Source organism: Prinia subflava, chromosome 5 (assembly GCF_021018805.1).
Source record: "Prinia subflava isolate CZ2003 ecotype Zambia chromosome 5, Cam_Psub_1.2, whole genome shotgun sequence".
Classification (NCBI taxonomy): Eukaryota; Metazoa; Chordata; class Aves; order Passeriformes; family Cisticolidae; genus Prinia; species Prinia subflava.
This window is the reverse complement of record NC_086251.1, coordinates 55,389,957-55,414,286: the sequence shown is the minus strand read 5'-3', so window position 1 is coordinate 55,414,286 and position 24,330 is coordinate 55,389,957. Positions and strand designations below refer to the sequence as shown.

The 24,330-nt window shown below is 42.4% G+C and overlaps 1 protein-coding gene across 1 annotated transcript in view; it reads left to right on the top strand.

Moving 5' to 3' along the window:
• Positions 1-24,330, top strand: part of LOC134551490 (protein AHNAK2-like) — a 71,287-nt gene that overhangs the window by 23,983 nt on the left and 22,974 nt on the right. The window contains exons 2-7 of the mRNA XM_063399152.1: positions 16,926-17,002; positions 17,774-17,863; positions 18,616-18,672; positions 19,275-19,416; positions 19,785-19,960; positions 20,748-24,328. Of these exons, the coding sequence (XP_063255222.1) occupies positions 19,281-19,416; positions 19,785-19,960; positions 20,748-24,328 (3,893 nt within the window). The 5' untranslated portion in view covers positions 16,926-17,002; positions 17,774-17,863; positions 18,616-18,672; positions 19,275-19,280. The remainder of the gene's footprint in view (positions 1-16,925; positions 17,003-17,773; positions 17,864-18,615; positions 18,673-19,274; positions 19,417-19,784; positions 19,961-20,747; positions 24,329-24,330) is intronic.

Below are 24,330 nucleotides of genomic sequence, written 5' to 3'. Positions count from 1 at the left end.
AGTTCAGCAAGGGAGAGAGGAGTCTCTCTCGCACCACAGACTGTTCTCCAGAACACACAGGTCTACTCCTTATGTGTTCCCATGTCACCCGTGGCACCGCCCAGAGAAGTCTGCCAGGGTGACTCTCTCTTTTTCCTATGTCCAGCGCTCTCACCGCTGTCTCATAGGCCAAAACTACATACAGGGCTTTTTAAGGATACTTGCATGCCGAGCTCTCCCCTTTTTACCCAGGGGCCGGGGTTCCAGGAGCAGGTCTGCCCTGAGGGCAGAGGGTGCCACCTCACCCTCCCCCTCGCTTCTTTGCTCGCTCCACTCTTCAAGTGCCAGTCACTGTAGCAAAAGCAGGGGCAGCTGCATCCACCCAAAAATGCAGTTTATGTTCAAAAGAGACTCAAGTTCAGTCCATGGCTGACATTATGCAAGAAAAGTCCAGCTCCAAAGGCTACTCCTCTCATTCTTTGCCCATCAGGTTCCTTCCAATCGTGCTTTATCACCTCGGTCCCAGGCCGCTTCCTTCTCTTTTTTTCCAAAATCACCAGTCATGAGAATCAATGTCTAAGAAAAGTTTCTTTCTGCCAAGCAAGGGTTAACAGCTTCTATCTCCCAGCAGGGTGCGGGCTGAGGCACTCCCAGGCTCCGCAACCCCCCACGTGGCTGGGCACCTTCTCCCGGAGTTTGGGGGGAAGAGGGGGTGAGCACACAAAGAAGGCACTTCCACAGTTTTCCACCCCTCCATCCTGGACGGGGCAGCTCAGTTCCAGTTCTGTCCCTTCTCTTCTCCCCCCCCGGGGGCTCCGGCTTACCTGAGCCCGACCACGTGTTTCCCCTCCCCCACCCAGCCTCGTGGCCGGGCAGGAGAAGGAGACCTGAGACGTCTCTCTGCTGAAACCGGGATCCAAAAAGAGGCTGAACCCCCTTGGGGGTCCTGCTTTTAACTCTTTGTGTCCTCAGAGGCGTGTCCAAACCTCCGAGTGACCAATCCAGGTGCTAGCAGAAAAGCTGATTACTGATTGGACTGCCCACATCCCCCTAGAAAAAATTCACCTCCCCCGCAACCACGACAAATAGGTAAAACAGTTCACACACAAAAGCAAAGCAAAACACGGAATTAATTCACTGCTTCCCATTGGCAGGCAGGTGTTCAGCCATCCCCAGGAAATCAGGACTCCATCACAGGCACTGGGGAAGACAAATGCCATGACTCTGAATGTGTCCTCCCCCTCCTTCTTATTCCCCCAGCTTTATCTGCTGAGCAGATGCCATATGGTCTGGAATATCCTTTGGGTCAGTTGGGGTCAGCTGTCCCAGCTGTGTCCCCTCCCAGCTCCTTTTGCACCCCCACTCTGCTCAATGGTGGGGTTGCTGTGAGGAGCAGAAAAAGCCTTGACTCTGTGGAAGCACTGCTCAGCAATAACAAAAACATCCCTGAATTATCAACACTGTTTCCAGCACAAATCCAAAACACAGCCCATACCAGCTACTATGAAAAAAAATTAACTCTACATCAGCCAAAACCATCACAGTTACAAAAATTGTGGGTTTGTAATTAGCGGTTCTTTGCAGAGTCATGATATATATATATGTATACACAATGCATATCTATATAAAAGTAGTATGTGCTTAAATGAGTTTTGCACTGATAGGCTCGTTGGCACAAAAATCACTTTTAGTTGTCCATTAGGGCTGGATTCAATAGAAATGTTGGCTGGCTTTACTGCAAGCCTTGGAAACCATTGGAGTATTCAAGGCTTAGGCAGTCAGATGCCTGCTTTAATTTCTATTGACAAAGGAAAAGGAGGGATGAGTAAATGTAAAACATTTCCTTCCAGCATTGAGCTAAGAGAGGCAGCATGGTGCAGGGAGGAGATGGAATCCAAGACATCTGGGTTGTATTTATTGCTGGCTCTGCTGCCAACTCGCTTTGTGACTTTGAGCAAGTAATTTTTTTTTTTCAGTTTTCTGTCTTATTTTTTGCAAGGTGGGGAGAGCTCACCAAGTTTCACACGGTGCTTTGGGCAGGTGGAGGGACTTCCTTGGTCACCATGACCAAGGTGCTGCAGTTGCCAAGCTGGCAGATTCACATGTGCCAGGCAGTGCTGCCTGTGTGATAGAGGGTGCAAGGGGGATGCCTTTTGAGAGCCCAAAGAGAAAGATGTTCATGAAGTAGCACCATGCCTGCATAGACATGTGTCCATAGGTACCAGTAATCACTGCCTCCTGCTGTCCATCACAAAGTAACTTGGAGCACTCCTAGGGAAGAGGAATTTCTCTGGGGCTAAATCACAGAGAATGAGGTGGCTATTTTGAAATGGTCTCTGTATTTGTGCTTCCTGGACCCAAAGCTGTTTTCAGGTTCTCAGTGCAGAGGAAAGAAGCCTGGCAGCTTCCTTTTTTTATCCTTTTTTGTAAGATACATTTTCTGCCAAATGTGAAGAACTGAAAAAGCATGTGAATGCCAAGAGAGAGTCATATATGGCCCTCTGCATGCCACCACGTCTGTAGTCCAGCAGTGATACTTGGGCTATTGCTGGAAAATTTCTGCCTCTTATTTGCCTTTGTTTCACACTTTATACAACATTGATGTCTTAGTGCTACTTGCTGTATCCACCAATGGAGCTCAGACTAATCTACAAAATGCATTTTTTTCTGAAAGCATTTACTCTTACAAAGTTGCAGGTGTGATTGCTGTGAGCAGTGATGTGTGCTCTGCTGCATTTTGCAAGATTAAATCAAAGCTGACCTCAGCCCCTATCACAGTCTGAATTACAGGATGAATGCAATGTAACATGCCAGGTATCAGTTTCAATGAGGCCAAGTGATGTCTTGCTTGAGTAGGCACAGAATGAAATATCAGTACTTCAGGATTTGATCCTGTGGCATTAGATGATCAGTAGGTATCATGTAATCCTACTGATTTTTGTACGCTTCCAGTTGTGGCTGTGTCCTGATGATCCTACCAGTGGGTCAAGATGTCTTTCATGAAACCTTCTGGAAATACATACAACACAAGAGCTTGGGCAGGCTTATCTCTCCACAAAGTTGTACATGAACTCAAGACTCTGTTGAGTATCATACAGATGATGGAAGAACTTGTCAGGAATAGCGATAATAATGTGCCTGTATGCGCTGTACAAATCTGAGAATAAAGATGCAATATTAAAGTCTAGAGGCAGAGTGATTAAAATCAGTAGAAAGCATTGATGGAGATTGATCTGATCTATACACTCCACTGCAATATTCCCCCCCTTTTTTTTTTTTAACTTATGAAGGAAAAACATTATTAAGAATAACAGGGTAACATGAGTGTAAATTTTGCCTGACGTACTGTAGCTTTGTTGTAAGCTGTCCTAGTTTAGATATCACTTCAACTGCATTGATTTTTCTCTCCTCTGCAGGATAACTAATGTATTCTTCTTCTCACAGTATCATATTTGGCAACTAGATCAGTCAGTTGAACTGGGGTGCAGAACACCTGAGTTCCACCCCTGACTGTGTGGGCAATGCATTCACATCACCTCTCTGCCTCCCCCTGTGTCCAGCCCCCTCCCCCTTTGGCTCTCTCTGGTAGTTTAACAGAAAGCCCTTTGGGGCCAGCATTGTTCTCCATTGTGTATTTGTACAGCATAATGAGGTGTCAGTCTTGGGACAGGCTCTTGGAAACCACTAAAGCATAAATGGTAATAGAAATTAATTAAGTGAATACCCGTGTCCTAGGTGTCAAGGCACGGTGTAAAAATTATCTCCAGTAAAGTGGTCTGAGTGTTTTAAAGTGTGATACAAAGCTTCTCCAGATTTCAGAGGCTTAAATCCATCTCTTAGTGTGCAGCCAAGACTTCCTGCACAGTTCTCTAGTCCTGCACAGACAACTTTGTGATGTGAAGTGAAAGCTCGATTTGAACTGCCGTAGGTTAAAGGCGGTTATTCCCACAGTTCCCATTTACTAATGTTTTCCACTTATGATGTTCTTCCCATTTAATGTTCATAGTAACTCGTGCCAAAAAAGGTGTTTCCTATCATGTTCTCCTCACATTGTGTGTTGTGGTTTAGGGATTTTTTTATTCCAAATTTTCAATCCCCAGAGAGCTAAGGTTAGTCATAAACATGCTTTTGGCTATCAGATTCATGTGTGGTTTGCTATAGCAACAAACAAAAGCATTAGTCAGAAACTGGCATGAAGCTATAAACACATATTTTTTTGTGATATTACCCAGAGTTAGCTGAATTTATCTGGTACACTATTGCCACACAACTGCATTGTATTTAGACTAGAATCTTGGTTGAATAGGAACCTCGTAGAAAACCCAAATAATACATTATAGAGGAATAAGCAAGTCTGTTAACTGATGTTGTCGTCTGAAGATCATGGTCAGATTCTGCTATTGCACTGTTATAAATTCAGCTGAACACCTTCAGGACACACATTTAGATCAGAGGCTAAAATCTGAATCTATATTTATGGGATAAGAGGAAAATTATCATTTAAAAAAAAAAATCTTGCTTTGCCTTTGCTGTTTTTACCTCTGTAATTCTACTGTGGCAAAATGATTAGAGGTAGGTGTTACCAGATTGCAGTAGATGGTTTAAGTTCACTGCCAGCACACTTGGAGCACAATAATCTGCAGCATGGCAGGGAGGGTGAGCGCTGGTAAGGACAGGCTCTGTCTGGCTGTGCCTCCTCAGCACTGGGAAGGTGCAGTTTGTGCAGAGCTGGTGTCTCTCCAGCGGGTCTGGGCATGGCAGGAGTGGCTTCTGCAGCAAGTACTGGCTTCCCTGGGGAGTTGGTTGGGTTTGTGAGGCGTTCACTGAAATCCCACAGCTACACAGCTACCAATCCCTGAGCCAGCCAGTTTGAAGGTTGCGCTGAAGGCTCTACAGAAGTGGTGATTTTTGCCTAGGCAGAGTAGGCACATTCTTGCTTTATTCCAACCATTTGTCTTCTCTTCCCTGCACCTTTTCAGGAACATGAGCCCTGCTCTGTTTTGACAGCTGCATTTAATAAAAAACATATGCATGAAAAATGTGTTTTCCAGTATCCCTGAGCTGGCACTGCTTTGCAAGGAGAACTTAAACTTCCCTAGAAATTGTTCAGATACATTTTCAGATCCCTCTCTTTGAACATGTATGTGGAAGTGGTCATGATCTTCCCTGCTGCAGAGGTGTACAGAGTAACACAGCTGTAATACCCACACCTGCCCAAGTGGTAAGAGTAACAAATCCATCAGAACCCACTCATACCGACCAGTCTAGAAGTTGTTCACAGGGCCGGTGGTTCCAGCTGCAGAGGATAAACCTGTACTTTACACATGTGTGCTTGAGCCCTCTGAGAACTGGTTTTAGAAGTCCAGGGATCAGGAACAAGACCTAGCATTGGCCAAGCTGTGCTCCAAAAACAGAGAGTTCTTTCCCTAAACCAAGCCCACAGCAGAAGGACATGGACCCAGGAGATCCTACATTTTAACCCCCACTCTGTGCTTTGCTTAGTGTTGTTGAATCTGGGTCTTACACACTTGAAACCCTGGCCCAGGTGTACTGTCAAAACCTTCGGAGATCATTTTTCCACAGTAGATTTTCCTGGTGTAGAAGTGTAGAAGGACCTGTTTTTCACTTAGCAGGACTTCAGGAGGTTTTCAGCAATCTGGTCTACTGAAAGGTGTCCCTGCTCATAGCAAGGGGGTTGGCATGAGATGATCTTTAAGGTCTTTTCTAAACCATTCCATGATTCTATGGTTCTGTGACTTACTCCGGGCTTATGTGTGGGTTTGTCTTCGCCCTTTTCCCATCTGTCTCCTTTTGCATCAAGCCTTGCACTTGATTTCTCTGAAAAGAAGAATAGTTCTGGGCATTTGTCTTCTAAGATCAGCAGAGTGCTTTTCTTTATTCTTTTTTGGTCAAATGGGGGCAAATCTTCATAAGTGTTCAAAGTGGGATTAAGTAGTGTTCAAAGTATTTGCAATGAAGAAAGAAACAGATTCTGCTCTCAGTGCAGTTGCAGAATTCTGTCAACACTGCCCCAACACCACTATATAAAGCAAATATTTCAGTCTCTGCTAAAACCCTATTAACATCTCAGCCCATGGAGGACTTTGGGACTGCAGTATTTAAAAATGTCACGGTAAGATGGTGGTGCAGCCTTTTGTTTTAGATGGGATAATTTCATGGTAGCAATCATTCTCCTTTTCTGGCCTTATTGACTGAAAGCTGTGCAAAGTGCAAGGAATGCAAATCCACTTTTCTTAGGAGAGAGCAGTGGTCTCTCTGCTGCACACAGAGAGAGCTGAACCCCTGCTCAGACAGCAGAGTCCTCACTGGGGCCATTGGATCACGCAGGGTGCAAGAGAGCATAGGTAGTAAAACACCATTGGTTTAAAAATACTCTTTGCAAAGATGTGCAGAAAACCCTACAGGTGGACTGAAGGGCATCTCCAGGTGCCTCCCATTCTTTGCTTTTGTTCAAATTCTTTACAGTTCCACAGATCAAGGTGGTCATTGCTGCTCTTCAGAGTGAATTCAAGCCACTGGATTGTCCTCCTGTCCCACAAATTTAAATGACTCTGAAGAACCCACCTTGCAGCAGATCCCAAAAACTGGAACTGAAGCCCCAGGAACTTCCTTTTCCTTATATTTTGTATTGGTAGCAAGCTGTTGTATTTCAGTGAAGCCCTAGACTTGGCTGAAGAGCAAAATGTAATTTACTCTCCCTTATGTATCAGTCTGAATCTAGCACAGCGTCTCATCAAGAAAAACCTTACTGATAAAAACAGGCAGAGACACAAACTCCCTTTGGGTGTTTTTATTGAGATCAGCTTGGGGTAGGGGCCCTGACATGCACCACCGCACCCAGGAGCAACTCAGAAGAGGAGGTGGTGCAGCTTTGTCCAGTGGACAGCAGGCAGAGCAGGGATTTCAATCCCCACAGCGACACCAAAAACTAATTTCACTCAAAAGTTCAGAGGTGTCATCTCAGGTGATGTCCATAGGTTACTGCGAGAGGCACAACTGACTAGCTTTAGGGAGGGGATAGTCTTACTTGTGCACTGTCCATTCATTTAATTTTGACCACTCGTTTCAGCAGAGTTTTCCAGTTCCGAGTGGTCTTTTCTCCAATTTTCCCTCACAGCATGCACTGGGCTCTCTCATTTGCATAGCAATCTTCTCTCTCCATGTTCTTTCTCCCGGTCAGCAATGGCCCGGTAAGAGAGAACAGGTTAAAGATGTAACAGTGACTAAGGGGAGCTTAAAACATCTGTTAACAGGGGGAAAGAACAGTCAACGAGGGATGTTAGCTCAACAATGGCCCTAATTAACAGTGGTTCTAACTCCAAGCTGATTTATTCATCACAGTACCCTGTGCCTTCATAAAGGATGCATCCTATTTTAACTGAGTTAGAAAATACTTAACCTGAGTGTGAACAGACCATTATGATAAAGTGATTCATTTTCATTTGATATCATTATTTTTGTATTACGAGAAGCTCTGGATGTTTGGAAATGTTATGAATCAGCATTAGGGTTGATAATCAAATCCAACAAATAGTCCTCTTAGTGTTTCAAACGACTCCACCCATCTCAATTCATTAATGGATGAACCACAGTGTAGTTACTTTGTCGCTTTTTTAGTCTTTAGCCAGAAAGAAATCCAGAACTGCAGTAATGAGTCTTTAAAGAAATGGTTTCTCCCAGTCGTTTATAAGAGTGCCTGTGAAACCTAAAACTGAATTCTATTTCCTTCACTAAACCGCGTTTTTCTCTAATCTATTAAGCAAGCATTTTGATTTGTTATTTTTGGGTGCTAGGAGGTACAGAAATGGAAAAGCAGTACTGAACTATTTAAAACCACATGTAAAAATTGAATTTTACTTTTTCAAAAATACAAAACAACAAAAGTTTGTCAGCATCAGTTTTTCCTTCTGTAAATTAATATGCACTTAAAATTCCAATGCTTTTCAGTCTTATATAACTATTTCTAATTTGAAAAAATGAAGATTAAGTTAACACATTTAATTTGTAAAAGAAGACCTGTATCAAATGACTCTTTTAGAAAATGCTGGGGCAAGGTATACATCTGTTAAGGAAAGGTGTTCAAAAAAGAGGTAAAAACCAATGGGCTAAAATCAAGAAACAACATTTTCAAAAAGAATTTGGTATGTGACTGATTAAATTATTTTGAAATCTGACCTTTTTGTGACTGAAACCCAAGTTTATCGTCCATTTATTCAGATTTGAATTACACCGATGGGGGCAGAACTAAGCTAATGTATTTATTTATCTGACTCAATGGATTAGTTTATCTGTAAATGAGATTTTACGCTTTTGTAAACCCACAGGCTGCATCCAGAAGTTCTCTCTAATTTTAAAGAGAATCTCCTACCACACAAAAACAAGGAAAACTGAGCTGTGCCAAATGCTATTTTGCTACTATCAGTGTTTATTGACAGAAAAGATTTTTATCTTAACAAAGTGAGGGAACTGTTAACTTTATCTTTGATGTAAAATATTTTCCCATAATAATTTTCTGTCACCTTTATCCCGTATCTCTTGTATTACGTATACATTAAGGAATTCAAAAGCTTAAAAAATATTTTCTTCTGTGCTGATTTACATCCAAACAAGTTGCCCAGGGAATTTTCTCTCAAACTGAAACCTGTTTCCAGGGGCAGATATTTATATAAAAGCCCCCATAAAAGGTTGTGGGAAAACTGCAAGGTTTGTTTCTCCATTCCTGTTTTGAGAGGGGCTGTGCCCAGCATTCCAAAGAGGTGGCCAAAGTAGCATCACTCCATTAATATTGCTGTATCTGGGCACTTCATTGTGCACTGAATTTTATCAGTGGGGTAAGGAGAAATAAGAGTCTTCTAGACCATAAGGACCTTAAGACCATAAGGATCATAATATGACCTCTTGCTCTCTATATATGTATGTATGTACATGTTTATATTTATCTCCAAATACAAAAATTTTTACTGAGCATTGATTCTGATGAGGACTTTTTTAAGCAAAGAGTTTGAAGAGCATTTTTAGCAGTTTGGGCTAAAAAGTCTGTTTCCAGTTTGGAGTGGTAAGTGCCATTTATACAAAGCCTGCATCAGTTTCTTTGGGCTTTTTGCAAAATATTAGCAGTTCCTCTATTCTTATCTTAAGACCTGTTCTTACAGAACAAATGCGCTTTCTACCAAAACCACCAAGAATTAGTAACTTTATTCAGTACTGGGCTACCTTAAGAGACAGCTTGGGGTTACAACCACTTCTTCTTAAGAAATACTGACTCTGTGGCCAGAGAAATTGAGTCTCCAGGGCTGCCAATCAAGCCTATGCAGGCAGAGAGATCATTTTCCATAAATGCATTCATTTGACTCATTTATAAATCTGAGCAGGGCTGTGCTTTGGCAGTGGAACAGGCAATCTGCTGATAGAAGCCTGAATTCTTGGAAGGGCGAATCAGAGAGGAGAAGGAATGTGGCAAAGTTAATTTCTGTGACCTTTATGGGCCTTATCTGCAATAGGCACCCACCTGCCGAGTCACTGTAAGAGCTGAGGTCACAGCTATCTAACTGGGAAGGCAGCAGGAATCATCTCCTTGCTCTGAGAGGAAGGCAGATGTGCTGTGCATTCCCTTCCCAAGTCTAGTTTGTTCTATAGGTGAAGGGGTTTCTTTCAGAGGGGAGAAAACTGCAAGAGGCCTAATCAATCTATTGGATAACCAAATAGCTGCAGAGTAGTTCCCACTAGGGTTTCTGAAGCTGGTAAGCAAGTGAGAGCTCTTCATTTGCAACATGTTCCTGAAACCCTTCTTAAAACTCAGTTCATCCAGACAGGCAGTGACACTCCAGGAAATTTTATTTGGGCATCCAGCACAGTGGCAAATCAGTTGCAAGTAAAACCTGTACATCCCAAGAGATAAAACTGTTGAGAGTGCCAGGAAATAAAACTGTTGAGGATCAGAATGGATTAGACCAGTCTTTATTGCTTTATTTGGCTATGAATTGCTCACTCACTTTCTGTCCAAAAGGGTGCTAAGCAATTTTGGTTCAGTCCAGGAGTTTGGACACACATAGCAACAATTGCTAAAAAGTGATTCCCTTCTTCTATCACCTTTGTGAGAACAGGCCCTGCTATCCTGGAAAAATCATGATTGATAATTATCCGAGAGGGTCCTGATTCACTACATTATCACAGTATAGTGCAAGAAAACACAGAAGGAATTCATGCAGGGAGCAAGTAAAGCACAGACTGGAAACCCATTCTGTCACATAAAACCCGAGAGAGAGGAAAATCCTGCCTCAGACATGCAAGATACAGACACAGGGCAGGAAGTTACACCTACCCTCCATGCAAAGAGACTAAAACTAGAGATGATCCAAAACTTGTGCTTCTGAGTTAGAACCATGGCCTAGGGGAAACAACACCGAATCTCTGGTTGTCTGCTGGGTACCATGAGCATTTCTCCAGCTACCTTTTTCTCTCTGCCCCTTGTAGCTGTGTTTTAGCTAGGAAGAGGAAGGGTGGACCAGGAGAGCCAAATACAGCTATCAACCACTCCTGTCTGATTTTGCTTGTCTCTTTTGGACATCACTCTCTTCATGTTAGTGCAATAAACTTTGGTGAAGAGTTCATTTTCAAATTCTCTGTTACTCATAGGAAACATTATATTCTTTCAGAAAGAGGTGAAATACCAGACTAATGAAATACTTTAGTTAGTATTTTATCCTTGTAGCAGAAGAGTTATGTGGATCTGGCCAAACTACATTTCCTATACAGCCAAGCAACCAATAAATGATGATAACTAGATGAAGGTCATTAACTCAGGATCTGGGAAATTTCAGTTTGACAGTTGGAGAAAAAAAAAGTCCCCTGTGCTTTTCATGTTAAAATATGACTCAAGCTGAGAAGGTCTGTGCAGAGCCCCACCAGAGTGATTTATTTTCATGTTCTGAATTGTTCTATGGTTTCTATTAAGCTTATCTTTACCATTAGAGGAAAGGTGGATCACTGTAAGAAGCAAGAACTTCTTTCTGATCAGCCTTCCTAAAGGTTTTGTTCCTATTGTGAAGTGTGAGCAGGAATGCTTTTAATACTTTAAAATCTGCAGGCAGAGCTTATCAATAAACACACACTCACAGGAAAGCCATTCACTGTTCTTTTCATGTGGGGGCTGTTAGTTTCTGTTTTTATGGTAGTGTTTATATCAGTTCTTAGTTGCCAGTGCTCTTACACATCTTTCCTGATATTAGTCAACCTGAAGAAAATGCTTTGTAAAATCCTATAGAGCTCAGTCTGTTCTGCAAGGAACTTTAATTCTCGAGATATTTCCCTGCTTGGATGTACTTTGCAGATCAGAGTATTGTTCCTTTTGATAAAAGTAAGTGTTAACTTCATGGACAGTCCTCTGGCTGAGCAAGGAGACTCATGATTGTAACTCACATATATATAATGTCTTCAAAAGGTTTTGAGATGAAATGATTTGAAGGCTTTTAATGAAGTACTCTAACAGCCAACAGGGGCTGCTTAACATACCAAGGCAATGAATCAAAACATCTTGTTCATGCCTTGAATGGAAGGAAACTATTCACACACGTTGGTTATTTGGGAGTAGCTGCTCCTTTAGCACGACTGCTACAAGCCCCTGCTTTCGGCTCCCAGGTCTGAGCCACATTCATCACAGCTCAAGTATGCAGCCCAGGAACAGAGTGCAGCCAAGGGGCATTGCCAAACCAGTGCAAAACAAAGGCAGGAGTGTAGCTTGAACACCGGCCCGGCTGGTTCTGATAGCATCCCGCTGATAATACGGCCTGTTAAACTCCTTCAGCAGCAAAATCTTTATCTTCATTCCACAGAGCAGTCCTTTGTCTTCGTCCCACAGAGATTTCAGGGGAGGGTCCCACTCCCAGCACGGAGCAGAGGGGGAATGCTGAAGGGGCGGTGCTGATCCTCACTTTAACACCTTTTCTGAGGCAGGAAGGTTCTTTTTCCACCGTGGCAGCCGCTCTGCTCAGAGCTGACGAGCTGGTTCTTCTAGGTGGGGCTGCTGGGTGCCCCCGCTGCCTCGCTGGCAGCGGTTCAAGTGAAGGAACATGACATTCCTGCGATGGAGGGCTGGGAGAGGCAGCCGTGTCCGTGACAGGGTGCCCGCATGTCCCCCGGGCCATGGATCCTGCCCACATGGAGCGACAGCCGCGGCATTCCTGCTGCGCTCCGGCCGTGCCCCACAGCCCTGCCCAGCAGTTGTTGTAACTCAGTCCATGGGATCTTGCAAGACAATGGAGTGGATCCAGCTCTCTGGAATGCACTAGGAAATCGCTGTAAAAGATGAACGTCTTGATTTTTTTTTTCCTGGTGGTTTTCCCCGGCATCATTGGAGCTGTTTATTGGAAATGCCACAGGCCTCGAGGTCGTGGTCGAGCCTGCTCAGACTCTGTGAGAGCCTGTGCTGCAAACCGTGGTTTAAACCTCGGGAACACAGCACATGCACAACAAGGTTTATTTGCAGACACTTTCAGATTCTTATCTTTGCAGCTGATGCTTGCAGGATCATTTCCCTCCAGCATTGCTGGCTTGGAAGTCAGGTGAACTTACCTATCTGAAAAAGTGCTCTTGAGAGGCCAAGATGAATGTCAGGCATGTGCATAGTGTTCCTGTTATCAAGTGCTTTCCTGAACTGGGACCCACGATTTAAAATATTCCAACTATTCTAAGTATTCCCTATTTCAACTGTAAGAAGTGAATCAGGAGGGGCTGTGGGACTTCACTGCTCAGGAGGCTCTGAGAGCTCTGGGGGAGGAAAAGGAATCCCAGTAATTGCCATACCTGCAAGAGGGGGAGAAGAAGCTGTGGGGGGAGAAGTCAGGCACACCTTCCATCTGGAGAGAGGGATGTGGTTTTGAAAACAAAAGACATTCTGGAGAAATGCATTATCAGTTACCAGCCATTCGTGCGTGAGGAGTAACAGCCCCATGAGAGGGTGCCTGAGGCAGAGGGACAGACAGACAGACCTGCAGGTACAGCGACTGATGGCTGCAGGAAGAGAGGGCTGGTACAGGAGCCAGCTGAAGCTGCCCGTGACAGCAGCCATGCACATCTTTGTTTACAACAGGATGTAAGCCCATGAGGGAGCACCATGAAAACTGCTGACCTACATGTATGAATTCTTTAGTGGGTCAAACACAATGCCAACAACGACAACGACATTATATTATTACTGCTGCTGTTTATCTTGCAGTTATTCATTCCTCCTTCTCCTTATTAATTGCACAAACGAGGTTATGTGTCCAGAGTGTGCTTTACACTGTCAGAAAAGACCTGATCTAAAGATCTCCCAGCCTTGCCCACAAGTCAAGGCACAAGTTTTCTAACCGGCTGTGAACTCAGAGTTAGTTCCACAACACTGCAGAAACAGGATTGTTAGTTTCTTGTCACAGCTTAGGAAAGGTAACTAGCAAATACCAAAATCCTCATAAAGAAAAGGCACATGGTGAAGTTGATGCAAGGAAAAGTAATATGCTTAAAGATAAAAGCAAATTACTTAAATTCACCATTCAGATGCAAATACAACTTTAGTACAAAATCTTAAAAAGCAAAAAGCCCAAATCTAAGAATTGCAGAGAAAGGGCTATAGTCTGGAAGCAGAGAAGCTAGGATGATCAGTAAAAGACATTATTGTTTCTTTTATTAACACCTCTGGTATTCTCATGTACTGTTTTATTTTATTTTGAAATATACAGATCACAGGAATTTGTATGCCAGTGTTCCAATTAAAACTATGTTTCCCTTTATACAATGCATTAAAGCACATTTGATGTAAATTCAATGACACTATCATACTTGGAATTCATTATATTGTATCAAATGTGATTTTGGAGACTATTGCCCACTGAATGTGAATACCAAAAAAATAACCTGTTTTTATTTTTTCCTTCTGGTTTTGCCCAAACAGTCCATCTGGTTTGGTAGGCTAAAGATAAAACAATTTTTAAATAATTGCATTTCAAAAAGCAGATACACATTTCAGTCATATGATACGAAAATGATCCAGCCTATATAACTCCTACTGCTTACTTTCAAAAAATTCCCTTGTTCTGAAGTCAGTCCAGTGGCTATTAGAAGTAGTCACTGATGTAAATTCCATCTTGTTTATGAAAACATTTTGAACAAAGCATTGATTGTCCAGGGTCCATAAAAAAAAAGTTAAAATCTATAAAATGCTGGCATCGCTACTATTCAGGGCATGAGAATGACATGCATATAAATCATAGTTTATTGGCACAGGCTTTTCTACTCAGAAAGAAGGCTTTGCTGAAAACGTGCTGTAATGCCCCTCTTTTATAGATTTCTTTTGAAAGTATTCTGAATCAGGAAATAATCAGAAGCAAATCTTAGTCTACAGTAGGAATCAAGGGCACAACAAGTCTTTTATGACATGGGTTAACTGTTGTAGAGGGGCAGCCTAGGCAGAGTTTGGGGAAATCAGGGTGGATGGAAAAGCCTCAGTGCGAAGCTTTGGCAGGGAAGGTCATCTGTGTGTCTGATGAGTCTCCATGCAATGTCACCCACATCTCTGTTAGCCCTGGGGACAGTAATATATGTTGGTTGATTTTTTAGGAAAATGCACCACTGTCACAGTTTAGGAGAGGTACTGTACTTGCATTGCTCCAGTTCCAGACAATTCAAACGTCACTGAAGTTACATCAGAGTAAAACGAGAGAAACTGCACTGAACCAGCCTAAGAAGTCTCACAGATGATTCTTTCCTGTTTCTTTTCCAGTAGGAAAATTATTGGCAGCCACCAGGGATCAATGCTGTAGTTAACGTTGAAGTGCTGCACTGAAGAGCAAACACTCCAGCAATCCAAGCAATTTTCTGTTAAGTCATTCTACTGGACTGCAGGGCTTGTGGGTGGGATTCTCCCAAGTGAAAAATATGGCAATGCCACAAGACTAAATCCTTACTATTTCTTGGAATTTTAGTAACAGCCATAAAATTTGTTGTTGGCACCTGCATCTTTAAAAGCACTAGGCAAATCAATCAAGCATCAGTCCTACAGCTCTTCTCCTCATATGATGCCTATTAAAATACATTTGCTTCGTGAATGGATTCCAGAATTTTCAAGCAGAAATGCTTCAAATCAGGTTCATAAATCCATGTCTAAATTTTTTAACAAGGTTATGCTGATTTCTCAGATTTCATGAGCTTCTGAAGACTGCAAATGCTAGGGCTTTTGAAAAAAAAATCAAGCTAAATTTCAAGCAGATCTTTACTCTGAGTTAAAATGTGCATTAAGACCATTTTCTAGGTTTTGCTGGAATTGTCCATTGTAGGTGTCAGGATTACTGCTGTGAAGGTTAAAGGAGGAACAGTCTGGCAGCCCTGATGTGTTCTGGGTTGATCCTAATTCCCTGGAGCTGGAATACTGCAGGAGAGCTGATTATGATGCTGTACATATGGCTAATGTGGATTGCCTTCTATTTTATCAAGTTTGGAAGCTTGACCCACAGACTGTTATGGGATATTCCCACTGGAACCACATTATTTCCATTCATCTTAACAAAGTGGACCATCACTCATCACTGGGGCATAACTTTTTCAAAACTTATACTTATATAATTTCATCTTCAAAAAATTAAGGAAAAAGTAACTGTAGGAGATCAGAAAACTGAGGAGTGACCAACAAAATCCCAACTGTATTAACAAGAGCTTGGCAACATGTTTAAGTCAGTGACTGCAGACATGACTAAGTTGTGCCATTTTGTCTGCACACACAGCATGTAACGTCCAGAAATCTTGTGTTCCAACCCAGGGATTCTCCATTTAAAACAGACAATGAGTTGCACAGCTCACCCTCTCAATTGTTTTCTCTAGTTTCTGAGCATATTTTTAAGCCAGAGGATCTGTTTAGGAGAGCCAAAACTATGCATAGTGATGGCAGTTGCAAAACTGAGTGTCGGGGAGCTAGACAGCCTGATGGCTTGGAAAAAACGAGCATGGAGACAGGAAAGAGACATAGTTATTGGGACAAGGACTTGTGCATGTGAATAGCTGGTGTGTTAGGGAATATGTGGTTCAGCCACACTGTCCTCTACTGGCTAAACCTAGATCTCTGAAAACATGTTCTAACTCATGCTGTTTTCATTCTTTGGTGTCCGATTTAAAGCATTTCATGAGAATGACTCTTTCAGGCAGCCTATCTCCTTCACCTCATGTCTGTCCAGCCTCAATACTTTTTAAAGCAAAGAAAAAAGTCTTTATGACTATCAAGGTTCATGATGTTTACTCTCCTGGTTCCTAAGACCTTTGTCAGAAGTGAGGAAGAATTTCAATATGGAGAATTTCAATCAATTTAATTTATTGTAAATTAGCAAACTGTTAATTACTGGTCTTGATATTTTAAAGAATAACAGCTCAGAGAAAAAGTACTTCAGATTCCCTTTGTACATCTCTTCTTCCCTTTTTCTTAAGGAAATTTTTTTTTTCTCTGTTCCCTTTTCCCTTTTTCCCTTTTTCCCTTTTTTCCTTTTTCTGTCTCCAGTGCCCCCAAGCCTTTGCTGTGGGCTACACTCAGTCCTTTTGGAAAGATAGGGGCTGATAAAGGAGGCAGGGGTCAGCAGATGGTCACTACTTTTTCCAAAGATATAGAAATATCCAGAAACGTAAAACCTTTTGTGATGGATAAAAATCCCTAGGTTGGAGAAAATATAGAACTAGAAGTTAGCCAGATTATAACCCCTGCCCATGGCTAGTAGGGCGAACTAGATAATCTTGAATGTCCCTTCCTACCCAAACCATTTTGTGATGCTCGGAATCTAAATTAATGCGTTTCCACTGGCCTGTGCACATCCCTTGCCATGCTGCTCCAGAAGGTTTCAGCTTGCTAGCTGGACTGCTCTGTGCTCTGTGTGGGATCCTGCAGGCACCAACAACCTGTGTGCTGCTTTCAGGTTCTGGACGACAGCTGAGACCGGCCGAGCCCCCGGGAGATGCTGATGCCGATGCAGATGCAGAGGATGAAGATTCTGTGAGTTTTTTTAGAGCTGAATTTTTCTGTGATCACAGTTTGGCAAAACGGGTTCTTAAATAATTTGTTTATAGCTGGGTCTTGCTGATGATTTCCCTTCCCATTAAAAATGTTGTATTTTAGCTTGGGATTGTCCTGCCAGCTCAAAAACCAGAAAGATGTTTCAGTGTAAAGACATCTGCTCTTTGCCATGGTTCATTGGCATAAGTTCACTACCAAGACTTAGCAAACTATTACATGGCTGTTAACTACAGTAACTTTTCTTTAAAGATTGAGACAGTTTAGGTTCCCTATTGTCTGACTGCAGAAGGAAGAATGCCAAGTGCTTGTCAGCAGAAAGTCCTTCTGGGACTTTTCCATGGTTTGCTTGCTTATAGAAGGCAATAAAGTTTGAAGCCATTGGATGCAAAGTTTAGGTGTGCAAATAGAGCAGGAGAGGGATTTCTTTTTAATTTTTTTCAATTATTACTGCTTGATCTGTTTTCAGTCTGTTCAGTCTGTAGATGCATACAATACCTAAAGAAAATCAAAATAAGCATACCACTGGTTTTTGTCTCTCAGAACTCTGTCCCTTGTGGTTTTGAGTGCTTTAACATGAGAACTGTACTTGTTCTTGCCCTAAAAAAAGAGGTACTGGTTATTTTTTATGCACCATCACTAATAAAAGATTTTTAGTCAGGACACCGTGAATAACTAGAGAAATACTCCTAAAGAATGAGTCACTGCTTATTGGTGGATGTTCCTTTACCACCCCTCACATCTTTTCCACAGGTTAATGAAGTGGCAGTAGAAGACATTCGTCCAAGGCCACAAGGATCCTCTCCAGTTTATGAGTATCCCATAGAAGAAGACTATTCAAAGGCAAGACAGTGAATTTTCATGTAGGCATGGCATTATCAAGTTGATTCAAGAGGCTTTAGCTCCCACAAGTAGCAGATAGTCACATGTCATAGAATGGGACATTGTTGCAGCCATATAGTCTTCCTGTCTCCACCAAAATTGCATCTGTGTTCATTGATGGTTTTGTTTTATGCTGGACTTGTTGAACATGTTCTTGTTTCTTGGCAAGAAAATGCATTTTATTTAATTCCATGAAGGATATGAGGCAGAGAGCATTAAGAAATCACAGTGGTTTTCCTGTTAGAATACATAATTGGCTTGAATCTAACTAATGAGTATTTCAAAATTACTTGTACCTTTTGGTTTTTCAAAGTTAGGGATTTAATTACTACAGCCGTGTTAAGTAGGCAACAGTTTGAAATTCATGCTGAAGTTGAATAAGTGAAAAAAAAATGTTTACAAAATTGAAAGCATGAACAATGTGCTACGTTAGGACACAGAAAAGCTTCCAATATCTTAAGAAATTTGGTCTCTGACATTCTGACATTTAATGCAAATTTTGGTAGAATGAAGGGAGGCCTTGGCATCTAATTTACTGCTGGGAATAGTAGAGTTAAATCATTCATGTTGTACCTTGCACTTGATCCTGATTCTGCTCTGTTGCCATTAAAGTCAGCCTCAGTTCTTACTCTAAACCAGGAATTTTAACTGACTTTCATTGTACCTAAACACCATGATTTCTGAACATTAAATAATTAAAAATTCCTTTTCAGCTTCAAGAAGAAAACAGAAAACATTCTACAGACAAATCAAAACAGAGTCATCCACAGGTCAGTCTAAAAGCACTCCATAATTTTAGCTATGAGCCTTTTAAATAGTGAAGTTTGTTACTACACAAAGACATGAATAGGTGGACAGAAGGAAGGACAAATGGGCAAAGACTTATTTTGACCAGGTTCTTTATGAATGGCCAAGTTGTGGCAGAGGCATGAACATTTATTTGTCCTATTTGGGGTTCTTCCATAATTCTTTTTAGAATTCTTTCTTTAACCTTTTCTGATTTGATTGCAGTACAGCATTAGCTCTTACTCTTGACTTTTCTGGCCCATTGACTTTAATTTGAGTAGTTAACAGAAATCTTCACAGAAAATACAGTCTTTCAGGCCTAAAAGTTCCCATATGTTTCACATTTTAAAATTATAACCTATTTTCCCTATGGCCCTCATCCAACATAACCTAACACATGTGCTTAATTCTAGTTTAGAACAGAATCAAAACCACATGGAGTAAGTATAGACTCTATTTTGGATAATCTTTCTTGAGCTATTGAAAATATACCTGAGAAAACTAAATTTTTTTATTGTAGAACAACTTAGAACCCTTTAATACAAATGAATAACAATGATAAATTCACATCTTTTTCTATCTCTAGGAGACAATGGAAGTGACCCTGAAAACAGAAGTGGAAGCTGGTGCTAGTGGTTTTAGTGTGAAAGGTGGAGGAAATGAAGGAATATTTATTAAAAAAGTACTTAAGGAATCTCCTGCTTCCAAAATATTTAGTCTTAGAGAAGGTACAGTCTGATCTTTTTATTTTATTTTGATTTTATTCTGTATCTTTAAATAATGAGATTTGTAGCTGTGTGATCTGCCATCTCTTTAGGTATCAAATAGTGGATTTCAAACCAACTAATGTTATCTGTGAGCTCAACGTATGCATATTAATAATTTCTAAGACAACTTCCTTGAACAATAATGAAATGTGATTTTTTTTGTATACCACAAAAAAATCAGTTTTCACTGCGACAGTGAAAAAGACACCTAGAAAGTAGTATATAAAACTACTATATAAAAAATAAAATTAAAAAAACAACAAAAAAAAAATCAAAAAAACTATAAGAAAACACAAAGTAATAAAAATTATGTATTATTCCAATTGCAGGTGATCAGCTTCTAAGTGCTACAATATTTTTCGATAATATCAAATATGAAGATGCACTCAAGATTCTCCAATATTCTGAGCCATACAGAGTCCAGTTCAGCCTCAAAAGAAAAATTGCTGTGCAAGAAGATCTAGAACACTCTACAGCCAAGCACAAAAAGGAAAGGATAGGCCAGGTAGATATCTGATTAGTTTACAAAGTTTGGGTAACATACGAGAGCAATGTAGGGTGTGGAAATAGATCAGAAAACACACACGTGTCTTCTTAAGACTTAGGCATGTGTTTAAAGTTACTAGCATGAATATTAATGATTAAAAAAAAATCCCACACAATATTTGCAGCTTTTTAAATATCTTGAGTGAGACTATGGATTTTACATTAATCCACAATCTTGTGTTAGGGTATAAAAATATTCTTTAGTGAGTCAGCATTTTTTTGTTGTTGTTAGTTGTCCACTAAGGGAACAGACTTGGGTAATCTTGTAATACTTATACTCAGTATGTTCAAAAGTGTAAAATATCAGTAAACATTTTTATCCAAAGCTCTTTCGTAAAATTTTCTATTAAAAAAAGTCTAACCACTGACATTTTGATAAACCTATGATCTCTTCATAGGTTTCCATCAACTTAAAAATCATTTTATTTTCATATACATATATATAAATACTATATATAACATATATTTGTACAGACATGTATAGATTTCTATATAGAAACCTCTTTTTACTCCAGTGTTTTGCAAGGAACCAAAATCTTCAGAAATCCATATATGACAGTCCGTTTATTTTATGTAATTTCTGCCTGACATTGCATATTTATATAATCTTCAGGACTGTTTTTACATAAAAAGTAGATGCTAGTAATAAAAAGAACATTATTTTACGTATTTTATAGTAATTTTTTTTTCTGTTGCACCTGTATTTAGTTTACTTCTAATCTTCTCACTACTATTTGTGCTTTTAGGAAAAAGAAGTCACTGAGAGCATTCCTGAAGAAACACTGCATGTTTCAGGAAAAGCCACTTCAGAAGAAGACAGGGAAACATTAATTGTAGGCCAAAGGGTAGGAAGAAGTAAGAGACCTAAAAAAGATAGATTATCATGGCCAAAATTCCAATCAATTAAAAATAAAAAGATACTGAGGCACAGAAGATCTCATAGCACATCAGATGCATATGAGCCTGCTGTACAGGATATTTCCCCTACAAGCACGGACACAGAGTCTCAATATCCACAAGAAGTCCATACCAAAGAGAAAAAAGGAAGCCAAAGGAAGCTGAAGTTCCCTAGCATTGGATTCAGAATGCACAGATCCAAAACAGAACCACAAGAGAAGCACAAAAAAGAAATAAAAACTACACTGATCTCTGAAAGAGAAGAAATACATAAAGATGATATAAGCCTGGAAAATCCCGAAATCTTAACTGTTGAAAATACAACATCTCCTGCTTATGAAATGAAAACAGGGGAGGGACATGAAACTTTAACAAAAGACTTAAAAGAGATGAAAAATGGCATTCCATCTCATGTAAAACAATGCCCTGAAGTTGAAATAAGCATTAAAAAAGACAAGGAAGCAACATCAAAATTTAGTCTACCTGAAGTACCAGACATAACAACAGAGATACCAAAGCCCAGTTTAGAAACAGCTGATCTGAAAGTAAGCCCAACTAAAAAATCACCACAAGCCTCATCAAAATCCCGAAAAAAGAAACAGAAAGGAACAGCAGATAAAAAAGATGCAGAAAGTGGAATTAACATAGACTTGAGCGATCGCAGAGCTAAGGGATCTGTACAGGTGAAAGGCCTAGAAATAGGCACTGCTAAAGCAGAATTACAGACATCTGACACACTGGAAAGAGGAGAAAAACAAGCAGAAGAAGACACACAAATACTAAATATTCAGAAAAAAAAATATGGAATTTCAATGTCCACCAGAGAAGAGACAGAGACTGACACTGCCAAACAGGGAGGTGAGGTTCCACAGACAGTACCAGAAAAAACAGCTGATTTCAGTTCAGAGGACAGCAGGAATTTCAATGTGAAAACTCCCATGCCGGATGTGGAATCAGAAGTGTCTACTTGGAAAATACAAATGCCATCAGTCAAAGTGGCCAAAACACCTAAAACTGACATAAAAATAACAAGAGAAGAAAGCAGAGACGACACAGAAGATAGGGTAAAAAAGGAAGGAATAGAGGAAGATGGCATGCCCACAAATGAAAGAGCCTTAAACATAGAAATTGGAATGAAAACAGAAGAAAAAGATATAGAGGGGAAAGAAAGCAAATTCAGACTGCCAAAGTTAAAATTCCCTACGTTTACCTGGTCAAGTACAAAGGAAGAAAGGGCCCAGCCTGAAGCAAAGATAAGTGAAAGCGAAGTAGAAGTGCAAACTGTGATGAATGCAGAAGAACTTCAGGTACAAGTACCGACAGGAGCAATAAGAGTTCCAACTGGTGAAATGAAAAGAGGGATATCCAAAGGAAAACTAGATCAAAATGACATCGAACAAAACCCAGAAGGCCAGTTGAAAACTCTGCAAGAATCAGCAATAAAATCATCCCAAACAGAAAAAACCAGTGCAGACATAACAGGAAAAATAGAGATTTCAAAAACTGATATTGAAATACAGAAGAGAGAATTCGGTAAAAAAGCAAAAGATGAAATTACAGAAATTACAGCATCAGACAAAAAAACACGCACAGTAGACATAAGCCTGCCCTCTGTCGATATAACCCTTCCGAAGGCCAGCGTTGACCTGCAGGCGCCCGAGGCCACCCTCAGCCTGGAGGGAGAAGCCAAAGTCGCAGAGAAGGACGCCGCCAAGACCAAGGATGGCAAGTTCAAGATGCCCAAATTCGGCATGCCATCTTTTGGCTGGTCCAGCAGCAAAGAGGCCAAGGGCACCGTGTCCGCCGAGGTGGACGTCAGCCTCAAGGAACCAGAAGTGCCGCTGCCCTCGGCAGTTGCTGAAGTGGACGTCACGCTGCCCTCGGCCGACATCCAAGCGCCCGGTGTGGAGGTGACCGTAGAGACACCCGCCGTAGCAGCAGAGGGCGAGAAAGGCCGATTCAAAATGCCCGATGTCAAGATGCCCAGCGTCAAGCTGCCCAAAGTCAAAGGTCCCCAGGTGCAGGTCAGCCTGCCCAAGGCCGAAGTCTCGCTGGCCAAAGGCCAGGAGGGCGAAGTCGCCCTGCAGGGCCCCGAGGCTGAAGCCAGCCTGGAGGTGGCCTCAGGCAAAGCTGAAGGTGGTGGGATGAAAATACACATGCCCAAAGTCAAGGTGCCCAGCGTGGTCTTCTCCAAGCCCACTGTCAAGTCTCCCAAGTTAGAGGCGGACGTCAGCCTCCCGCAGGCAGAGCTCAAGGCTGCTGACGCTGACCTCAGCATCACGGCCCCCGACATCAAGCTGCCCTCTGTCGAAGGCTCCCTGGAGCTCCAGGCGCCCGACATCAACCTCAAAGGGCCCTCCGCCGAAGGAGAGCTCAAGTTGGAAGGCACGGGCCTGAAAGGCAAGCTCAAGATGCCCAAGTTCGACAAGCCCAAATTTGCAGTCTCGTCCTCCAAGGCTGAGGCGCCCACAGCCAAGGTCAGCCTGCCCAGCGCAGAAGTCGACCTCCCCTCTGCCACCGTGACAGCCACAGGGGAGGGCCCAGGGCTGGGCTTGAAAGCCGACGTTTCTGGCGCCAAGACCGAGGGCGCCGGCTGGAAGCTGGAGAAGCCCTCCCTCGAGATGCCCAAAGCTGACATCAAAGCACCCAAGGTGGACATCAGCCTGCCATCCGTCGATGTCACCCTTCCAAAGGCCAGCGTTGACCTGCAGGCGCCCGAGGCCACCCTCAGCCTGGAGGGAGAAGCCAAAGTCGCAGAGAAGGACGCCGCCAAGACCAAGGATGGCAAGTTCAAGATGCCCAAATTCGGCATGCCATCTTTTGGCTGGTCCAGCAGCAAAGAGGCCAAGGGCACCGTGTCCGCCGAGGTGGACGTCAGCCTCAAGGAACCAGAAGTGCCGCTGCCCTCGGCAGCTGCTGAAGTGGACGTCACGCTGCCCTCGGCCGACATCCAAGCGCCCGGTGTGGAGGTGACCGTAGAGACACCCGCCGTAGCAGCAGAGGGCGAGAAAGGCCGATTCAAAATGCCCGATGTCAAGATGCCCAGCGTCAAGCTGCCCAAAGTCAAAGGTCCCCAGGTGCAGGTCAGCCTGCCCAAGGCCGAAGTCTCGCTGGCCAAAGGCCAGGAGGGCGAAGTCGCCCTGCAGGGCCCCGAGGCTGAAGCCAGCCTGGAGGTGGCCTCAGGCAAAGCTGAAGGTGGTGGGATGAAAATACACATGCCCAAAGTCAAGGTGCCCAGCGTGGTCTTCTCCAAGCCCACTGTCAAGTCTCCCAAGTTGGAGGCGGACGTCAGCCTCCCGCAGGCAGAGCTCAAGGCTGCTGACGCTGACCTCAGCATCACGGCCCCCGACATCAAGCTGCCCTCTGTCGAAGGCTCCCTGGAGCTCCAGGCGCCCGACATCGACCTCAAAGGGCCCTCCGCCGAAGGAGAGC